Genomic DNA, 10,041 nt, shown 5'->3' on the forward strand with positions numbered 1-10,041 from the left:
AGAGAAAATTCTGACCTGCCTGGCAATGCGCACTTGGAAAACCTTTTGATTTACACATCGATTCTAGAAATGCTATTTACTCCGCAGTAGGGACTTAATTATAGCATACCCTGTCTTAGGTTGAGTTAAACCACTTTAAAACTGGTGAGGTTTTTCCACCCCACGTTTGGGACAGTTGCAAGAGACGCTTAAGTGCGTGTCCCCACCCGAAGTCGCCGCTCTTCAGCGGCAGAGCTGGGGCTGTTTGCTGGGAGATGCGAGGAGAAGGACGCGGGAGCCTGACCGTGGTCAGCAGCACAGCACTAGGGAACGTCTGTGAGCTGCGGCGGAGGTAAGCACGTCCACAGCGTGAAGTCCCAGCTTTGCAGCTGAAGTGAAAGGGTGGCTGATAGTGTGGCTGATAAGCAGATTGATATTGGGCTAATGATTGTCCTGGGTCCATCGGAGGTTTATCAAGAATTTGCTGTCCTGCGGAAAAAGATGGGGAGATGGAAAAGAGCGTGAATGAACACGCAGTTGGAGCTTCTTTGCTTGCTATGCATACAAAGATGGTGACTAAGCAGTTAGAAACTGCAGGAGGGATGAATTATACTTTAAAAACAACAATGTGAGATATGATGCATAAAAAAAATACATGTATCTAAAGCTGCTGTTCAAGCTGCTGGACAGTTTGAACACCGTGCTGGTGGTATGTACTAATATACCTGCAAGTGTTTCTTCGAAGCCGTTTGCTCTATAGCATCAGTGCTGAGCTGAGTTGTACGGCTGGGCTTGGTCCCTGGAAGAGACGAGGAAGCTCTGGAGCAGCCTTATCTGAAGCAGAAGTATTGGTCTGGGGTACCTGGAGGACCAGCACCTCGGGAGGTGGAGGATGACCTGTGGGACAGACGGATCCTGGAGGTGTCAGTCAGCAAAACCGAGAGCGCCTTGGAGAGCACAGCGCACTGTAGTTCTGAGACGTGCGAAATAGTCTTGAGATGTTCCTTTCCTGAATGCCAGAGGAAATGCAGGAAGAACGGAGTTTAATGAATGCCTTTAATGTGTGTAGTGACAGAAGAGAAGACCTCAAACTTTTGATTTAAGTTAAAAAAAAAAAGAGAAGATTTCTTCCTTCCCTTTACAATTAAATTTATGAAGTTGCAGAACAGTGCTGTAACTTCAACAATTTTGTGATGAATTCTTAAGCATCTCATAATCCAAAATCATTTACATGAAGCAAATACCGAGGAAAAAAAATTATATTCTGTGGTGGTGACACCAAGTCACGAAGGGCCTGGGAAGCGGTGCACTGCCTGATGCTGACACCACCACGAATAGATAGGACGTGCTTCTCCCCCCGCCGCCCCCCCAGGAGATCTTGTGAGCAGTGAGACTCAGCCTAGTAGATCTGATATCTTATTTCTTTGCTCTAAGCAGCAGAGCATGGTGATGATAGTATGCAAAGGCAGTTTTTCTGCATCCCAGCTGAGCCCAGGAGAGCACTGTGGAATGAGGGAGAGGAAGGATCAGCGGGCTGAAACATGGCTAATTAAGAACTAATCGATCACAAAAAGTTCTTTTTAAAAAATGCTTACTCCTTTCTCTGTTCAGTTGAGGGATGAGGTTGAAGAAAAGCCTCTGTAGTGATAAGAAAGTGATTTATGGTTTAAACCCTTTAAAAAGTACAGACTGCCCTTTGTTTGTAGTAGTTTATTTTTAACAAATGAACTTGGCGTAACGTAAGAAAGGCCGTATAAATGCCGGTGCGTTCTGGCATAAATCTGACCGATTGCAGGTCGTGTTCCTTGCACGTACCCGCTCTCAAAACAGACAGGAGGCAAGCACTGAGCACGCACTTGTGAACACCTGTAGGGGAAAAAAAAGTGGTTTAAGCAACTTAGAACCACTTTAGGCAAGTGGCTTTGAGCAAAGAGGCAGCCCCTAGGAAGCAAACAGGTTTGGAAATGTTGCGTCCAAACAGTTAAAATATGCTGGAGTAAGAAGTAGCTCTTGTAATGGGAAGTGTTGGACAACATTTACTCACATGCATTTATGCAGCCTCACCTACAATGCAACATATGCTGCAATACTCTAAAAGCTAATTAATCTTTTACCTGTGGAATAACACTGTAGAGAGTGGAAGAGAGCTATTTATCAGAATCGACATGCAAATGCTTTCCAGTGTAAAGCCCTGGAGAGCTGAACAAGCAGAACATTTTAATTTCAGTTAATTTCGTGGAGGTGAAGGAGCTGTGCTGGCTGCTGCCCCGTGAGCAGCTCGGACCCGGCTCTCCGGAGAGCTGCCTGTCGTCTGCCCCGTGCTCCCTGCACGAGTCGGGGAGGGGTGTTTATAAGGAGCCAGGTCTTTTGGAGTCAGATTGATTGCTCAAGCTGTTTCTCTGTTATTTTAAAAATAATTTCCATGTGCATTTCCTTTAGCAGCTTCCTCAAGTCTTGGGCACTAAAGTGGGGTCGCAGAACAGCGGCTGTAGCTGGAGCTGCAGTCCCGTTGCAAGGACGATGAAGGAAACAGAAGAGCAGCTGCTGCTGGTGAGCAGGGAAAACCAAGTGCTGAAGGTCAAGGTGCGTTCAGGGTTTTGTTTTTGGGTTTTTTTTTAAGATTTCAGACAAATATGTGTGCCTTGCAGCCCAGTTAGTCAGAGTTGGGTCCCGGCTGCTGCAGCACGGTGCCTGCTCAGCGATCCTGCACCGGAGCCTTTCCTTCGGGGAAGGGGCAGACTCCGCTTCGCTTCCCACCTGCTGCAAACTCTTGCATTCCAGCAGGCAACAAAATTCATGTCGAAATCCACTTCTGGGGACACATCCCGCTTGTGGCTAGTGAGACAGCCCAGTCAGCTCTGTTGGTAGTTGACAGCAGATGTACTACCGAGCAGTTGGAAGCGCATCTCTCCTTTTAAACCATCAGCCTCTGTTTGTCACGGGGGGGTGGCTCAATACTGAATACATCTACCTTTATTTGGAAACCAAAACGCCTGTCAGATACTGCCCGCAGGTGTTTAGGATTCCTTTCTTTTTTTTTTTTTTTTTACAAGGGTAAATGCTGAAATTTGGTCTTGTGTAGAGGGCTTATTTTTTGGCATGCTATTATAACATCACGTTTTTAAAGCGCTGTATCGTACAATCACTCTTTCTAGCTGGAAGCCACGAGAGAAGCGGGTGTACAGGCTCTCAGATCTGCCTCCCAGAAGCTGTATGAGAATTACCAGACTCGGTCAGAAGAACTGAAAAAAAGTCATGAGAATGAGAAGAAGCAAATACAGGTACAAATCTCTCCCACGCGTGGGCATGACCATCCTCTTCACTATCAAAATATTTACGTGGGCTCCGGCTCTCTGTGCTGCAAACTTTGACCTAAGAGCTACTGCGTCTCTCCTGCTAGTGCAGTGGGGTAGTTAAATAGGAAAATTAAAAGAAAAATTATTTTGGTTTTATTCCCGATTCTTGGAATTGGGTTGGTAGAGTTGGCTCAAAATTCCTTGAGCCCCATCTCTGTCCGTCTGCTGCGCTCACCAGCTCCCTGGACGCCCGCATTAATGCCCTTCTTGGTCCCAGGCCTTCAATCTACAAGAAGAAGAGAAGCTCCGGCAAAGCTCAGAAAACGGCAGCCGCCTTGCTGGAGACGTCAGGGAAAAATGTACCCGCATCGCAGAGATGGAGAAGCGCGTGCAAAGGATGGAGGAGGTATGTCCACCCACTCCTCGTGTCCGTCCGTCTGTCCGTCCTAGCACTGGGCGTCAGCGCAGGTGAGGAACCTGCCCTGGGAGTGCTGGCGCTTGGGAAGAGTAGTTAATCGCTTTCAGGGTCTGGGGCACGTTCGCTGTTAGAGTTGGGACTAAAAAGGCTTCTGCCACGTTACACCAAATAGAGAACCTTTAGCTGTAACTATAAATAAAAGGTGCAATTTGAGGTCCCTCTTTCAGTTATTTCAGAACTTGCTTAAAAACTGTAGAGCATCAGGGAGAAGTCTTAATTTGTAGCTATTAATGATTTCTACTCCTGAATAGTTGCTCTTTCACCTTCCCCCATCGGCGTACTTCCAGCATCTGAAATTAAAACGTAGCCATGCTAGCACTAAAAACCGCTCCTTCTTAACTCAGGAAAATGCCACTGTAAGTATCCGAAATCCTGGGCAGGCAAGTGGCTGCTGTAGCAATCCGGTGACGGCGTGCACAGAAACTTGCCGGAAATTTCTTCTCCTTTATTGTGAATTTTCTTTGGTGGTGGTAGTTGTGTTGGAAGAAGCGATGGCACCGTGCATCGTTTTTCTGATGTACGCGCTCGGTAGCAGTGGGAACTACTCCCGTAGAAGTGCCGTTCCAAAACTAAGTTTTTCCTGTCCTGGGATTACTGTAAACACGGGGTCAATGAGTGTATTTCCACCCCCATCACATGCAGGTGATCCTTCTGATACTAAGAGTTTCGGTATCAGTTTTGTTCAGATTTTTCCCTCTGTGGACAAGGTTTTGAGAGGTGGACGTAGCAGTAACGCAGAATCCCGTGGCCGCTGAGCATGGACTCTCACAAGACCTAAGGATTTTGCTAATTAAGTAAAGGAGAGAACTGCTATTTTAAGAGAGTTTGGACTTTTCTCGTGGTAAATCGGTACTGTCATCCCTTCCGGATTCGATTCAGAGAGGTCAGGCTGGTTTGTATCTCCAGCTGATGTTGGCGCAGGTTGATGTGGGTGGTTATTGCTGAATTCTGTCTGTTTTCAGACACTGAGTGGAACCGTTGAAGGTACAGCCAAACTTCTCTTGCTAATTGAATGACAGGAAAGGTAATATAGTTTTTACATAACTTGAATTGTTTCCTTAGGAAAAGAAAACTCTGACAGAGAAGAAAATGTCGTTTGAAAAGATGCTTCAACAGATGATGTCAAGGAATGAAGACAGCAAACGGTGATTAAATGCATGCGATAAAGTGTCTGTCTGTCTGTCTTTCTGGGGGATTATTTCATGTAGAGTACCAGACAATCAGTTGCTCAAGTTCCTTCTGGTAGTAAAATTATTCAAGACAAAAGCAACTGGTTCAAAACCTGATTTACCGTGATTGCTTGAAGAAGCCAAGACAGATGTTGATGTCCTACAGCTCTTAGATGTTGATTCTACTCGAATTCCTAGTACTTGTCCTTCCGCCTTGCATGCGGAAATTCCCTTTCCCATTACTTCCCTTTCCCCGTTCTTGTGTGGAGTCGATGCTGCTTTGGTGACATTGTGCATGCAGTAGGTAAGGCAAAAGCCTTCTTCTCCCAAGTAACTGGCGAAAGGACGAGAGGAAATGGCCGCAAGTTGCACCAGGGGAGGTTTAGATTGGATGTGAGGAAAAATGTCTTTACTGAAAGAGTGGTTAAACATTGGAAGAGGCTGCCCAGGGCAGTGGTTGAGTCACCATCCCTGGAAGTATTTAAAAGACGGGTAGATGAGGCGCTTAGGGACATGGTTTAGTGGGCATGGTGGTGTTGGGTTGACGGTTGGACTCGATGATCTTGGAGGTCTCTTCCAACCTTAATGATTCTATGATTATTTATGAATTTACTTATCAGCAGCTAGTAAGGGCGGTCCTACCAGGCAAAATATGTCTCAAACTATGGTTTTATTTGTCCTGCTCAATAAGGAACCCTTTATATATGTAGTTCTGTATGAATTACAGCCATGTATCCTCAGGAACATCCTTGCTAGCAACAAGCTCTTGAGCTGACCCCGGGGTGGGAAAGCGGCTGGGTGGGTCAGTGATCCCTGGGGATTGAACCCGGGGTGCTTCTGCTCTCGCCCGCAGGTGCCTGGATCTCCAGAGGCAGATTTCCACCCTGCAGGAGCAGATCTGCCACCTGCAGCGCGTGATCCGGGCGCAGCACCACGGCCTGCGCGGCGTGATACAGGAGGTCAGGCTGGTGCGGCTGTCCCACCGGGCAGGTCTTCAGCGGTTGGGAAGAGAAACGGGAGACGCTGGGCTCTGGGCTCTTGTCTTAAGCAGGCGTTCTGGGGACAAGCAGCTTGCTGGCCACGCTGTGCCTGGTTTTGTGCACCCCGCATTCAGACATCCATACACATTTCAACGTTAAGATGGAAATGGCATCACTGTAAAAATGGGATTATTGTGGTGGAGTCAGTGATTTCAGGCAGACCCCCGAGTTTTCCTAGAGCGCTCCCGGGGGTGACCTGGCTCCCTGCTCCATGCCGTGCTCCCGGGGGGACCTGGCTGACCCAGGGATGCTCTGCCTGAGGCGCCCACCCTGCAGCTGGTGTCACATGAAGTCAGTGAAGCTGCTCCCAGGAGCAAAGCCAACAGGCCGACATCCTAAAAAGACTACAACAAAATTCAAACCAGTCAGCCTGCTTCCTAAAGTCACGATAAAACGTGAGCTGTTTCACCTACCGACTGCTTTTGTACGTATGAACACCCGCTGTACTCCCCTCGCAGGACACGTGCTTGCCTTTTCCCATCCAGCTAAGGCAAGGCCCTGCACTAATTAGCTTTCGTAATCAGGTTTCTGTACGTGCCAACAAGAGGTAGACTTGTTATCCTAAGGAAAACGCGATACTGTATGTTGAGAAATTGTTTTATAAATCATTTAATCAATTAGTTTGAGTTCTTCTGTGGTAAAAGACTAGGGAGTTGAATGGTCTGCGATTCCCCTGGTACGGTGAGACGTTTAACTCCGTGGTTTTGTTCGACACAGATGTTCTTGATGTATTAAGGTTTCAAATCTCTTACAAACTTTATTTCCTAATTCTCAGGCAGAGGAACTGAACAACGAAATCAGAAGCCAAGATAAAAAAATAGAAAACCTGACAGAGAAGCTGACCGCACTGGAAGCGCAGGTAAGGTCGGAAAGTAAAAAGATATATTGAAGGGAGAGAGCAAAAGTAGTTCTCTACGATCAGGGGGTCCTTGACGCTGCTGGGCTTCTGTCAGTACGACACTGTTTGGGGGGTGTTTCTTTGCACTGCATCCTTCACTTCATTTAAAAAAAAAAAAAACCAAACCCAAACACAAAAAGCCCCCTCAAGCCCCCTAAAAACCTTTCGGAAGGAGCGGCAGGGCCTAGCTGGCATCCAGGCTTGTCTCTCGTCTGCTGTGTTATGCTGAGAGGGGTTTGTTTTACTTTTTCCTTGCAGAATAAAGAACTGAAAGACAGAGTGGAGTTCTGGTCTGGCCAGTCCAAGACTAAAGTTTCAAAAGCTGTCTGGACAGAGTAAGCACCCCGGGAGTACCACAGGGCACGGGAACGGCTGAGCCCACCCTTCTCACAAGCTACCTCTGGTGTCCCTGCAGGGCTTTGAGTGAGCCGAGTCAGGCCTTGCTGGGAGCAACCAAATTTCATCCGGCAGAGATTATCTTCCTTGTAAAGGGGAGGAAAAACACAAGCTCTGCTTCAGACATAGTAGCTGATGGTGTGATGGTGGTACCCCGAGTCCTGACTCCCACGCAGCCGTCCAGCTCGGCTGGGGCACGCTCAGCACATCAACCAAGGGCATCTGCAGAACCTTGTACATCCGTTCAAGACTGAATGGGAGCCTTTTCTGGGGGATGCAGCCCTTTGCTGTAGTAGATCTGGATGCAAGTTTCTGCTCTCAGTTAGCTGAACGGGCCTTTGAAGTCAGCTTCTCCATATCCAGGGCCATAGTTATAAACCTCTGACTTATTTAATAGGCGGTTGTGGTGGGTTTAAGGCTGGCTTGGGCAGGTGAGGGTGTCTGAGTGATCTCTACCTTCTTGTGCTTCACTCTGCAGCGCCCCGCGAGTTTTTGGAGCATCCCCTTACCTGATGCTCACCAGGCTAAGGAAGCAAGAGAGCTAAAGGAATGACTGGATGTTTGTCTCCTACCTTCGCCAGAAGGACTTTTTCTGTGTGTTGCAACCTGTAACTCCTATGGCCTCCTCGTTACTGCAAAGCACCTTCAGCACGTGCTGTCTCTCTACGACACGTCGTGCAGAAGCAGTGCTGCAGAGCTGCACTTGCAAGAACAAACCTGGAAGCAAGGTGAGAGCCGACAAGAGAGGCGGTGAGCTCGTGAATGCCCGCACAGCCCAGACGGCAAAGGCAGCCCTGGCCATACCTGGGGGACGCTGCATCGCCGGACCAGCTCTGCGCCTGCCCTGGTGCGGGCAGCAGCGGGCACCTGCCTGCATGAAGGGGCTCCTACCTACACAGACTGCAGCAGAGACTCAGTTTAACCGCAATTCTTATTTAGGTAAGATTATAAAATAAACCTTTGGCTACCTGGTACGTTGTTACAGTCGCCGCTTTCCCGCCTGCTGTTGGAGCACAGGGTGGAGGTGGAGCGGTGGCCCTGCCCTTTCAGGGGGGCTCAGGTCTCCTCCAGCGTTCGACCCCGCGGGCACAGCATATTTTAGGCGTAGCAGCACCGTAATGTTGCAGTGTCCTCGGGCAAGGAGTGAGCGGATCTCTTTCTGGGTTAACCCGGCTCTTGCTTTCCTGAAAACTTTCCATGGCAAATGGTAGGTTTTCTGCCCGCGTCAGCGGGAGTGTGAAGTTCCTCCTTGAGCCTTTGCTCTGGCCGAAATCCCTGCTGCTGCAGGGGTGAGGGCTGTTTTTTCTCCTCCCTAAAGTGGGAGAGGTGCTACGGTGGTCAGCAATCCCGTTTGAGAGATGGGGCACGCCTCGGGAGCTAAACAGTGTCCCCAGGGGAGTGACAGCGGCTTTGCACACTCACGTTTACCTCTGCACTGTGGGACAGAAGGAACCCGAGAACGGCCGTGCCCCTGCTCTGTCTTCTAATCCCTGCTGTGCAGGCAGAGCAGCACTGGGGGGGGAAGTGTTGATCCTTAGGGAAGAAAAGGAACAAACTGAAACTTAATACCTTTCAGCTTTATCTAACTTTAGATACATTATTCATACATGGTGTCACCCGGGGATTAACTCGGTTCAGGTGCAAATTAAAGCTTGGCACCTGTTTAACACCGGGGTGAGGCAGGCTGTGTGTTTTGGCAGGCACCGCGGGAGCGGGCAGCGCAGTCCACAGCCTGCCAGGTTATGCTTACTTCGTCACCATTTAAGAGGGTGAGCTCTGTAAATTGTGCCATTTCCCTGCCAAGTGAGGGCAAGGAGCGGGTGGTCAGTGCTCACCCAGCCCTCTCCCTCGGGAGAAACGGAGCTCAACTTGAAGTCAGGGTGCCGTGGGTGCTGACCCACGGCCAGGTTTGCAAACGCACCCCGAGCAACCCTCGGCCAGCCTGAAAAGCCCTGCCTCTTCTTCCCTGGTCTCCAACCTGCCAGGTTGCTAATGCTGCATAACTAGGCTGTACCTCTTAGGGAGAAGCCTCCGCTTCCCCCCAAACCAGCTGAGACACCAGATTTAAAAATGTACTTTTATTCTGAAAATAACAGTGCAGAAACTGAGTCACAGGATACATTCCTCAGCTGTATTACACAAACCCAGACACCAGTGAATCAGCTGACAGTATGTTTTGAAGCCACGGGTACTTTGGTACAACAGAGTGACATTAACATCGGTAAGCAAGCACCACGGTCCAGTCGAGGGGCATCTATAATAAAAAATACTATTTGTGTTCAAGATAGTTTCAATCACACTCATAGCACTAGGCATAGCACAGATCTGTTGAAGACAAACGTAAAACATGCTTACAGTAGCATAACAGAAGGAAACACTTAAAAGGTAATTGATACAGGATGCTTAGTGTTTATCTGGAAGGTGAAAGATACCTTAACAAAACCAAAGAAGAACCATTTAACTTCCATAAGTAAGTTGAGTAAGATACAACAGGCTGCTTCTAATATACAGTTTGTCCATTAAGCCCTATTGCACGATGAGGATGGACAACTTTAGGGTCTACTTTCTAAAGTTATGTTTTAACTAGGTAACCGTATGGAACAAAAGCACATAGCAAAGAATCATTTCCTCTGTTGCCTTTAACTAGTTTAGACAGAAATAATAACAATAAATTAGAAACAGATCTGCCCAGCATCAAAGAGAACAGTCCCAAGTCAACAGCATCCTCTGGGGAAAAAAAAAACCCACAAAACTTATCCCACAACCCACAACCCACAACCCACAA

The 10,041-nt window shown here is 48.2% G+C and overlaps 1 protein-coding gene across 1 annotated transcript; it reads left to right on the forward strand.

Moving 5' to 3' along the window:
- Positions 1 to 2,499: 2,499 nt before the first annotated feature.
- On the forward strand, positions 2,500 to 7,199 carry CCDC68 (coiled-coil domain containing 68). The gene is made up of 7 exons (XM_009323117.1): positions 2,500 to 2,562; positions 3,135 to 3,260; positions 3,553 to 3,681; positions 4,816 to 4,898; positions 5,776 to 5,881; positions 6,738 to 6,821; positions 7,119 to 7,199. The coding sequence occupies exons 1-7, from the start codon at positions 2,500 to 2,502 to the stop codon at positions 7,197 to 7,199; spliced, it is 672 nt and encodes a 223-aa protein (XP_009321392.1).
- The last annotated feature ends 2,842 nt before the right edge of the window (positions 7,200 to 10,041 follow it).

The sequence above is a fragment of the Pygoscelis adeliae genome, unplaced genomic scaffold (assembly GCF_000699105.1).
Source record: "Pygoscelis adeliae isolate BGI_AS28 unplaced genomic scaffold, ASM69910v1 Scaffold174, whole genome shotgun sequence".
Lineage (NCBI taxonomy): Eukaryota > Metazoa > Chordata > Aves > Sphenisciformes > Spheniscidae > Pygoscelis > Pygoscelis adeliae.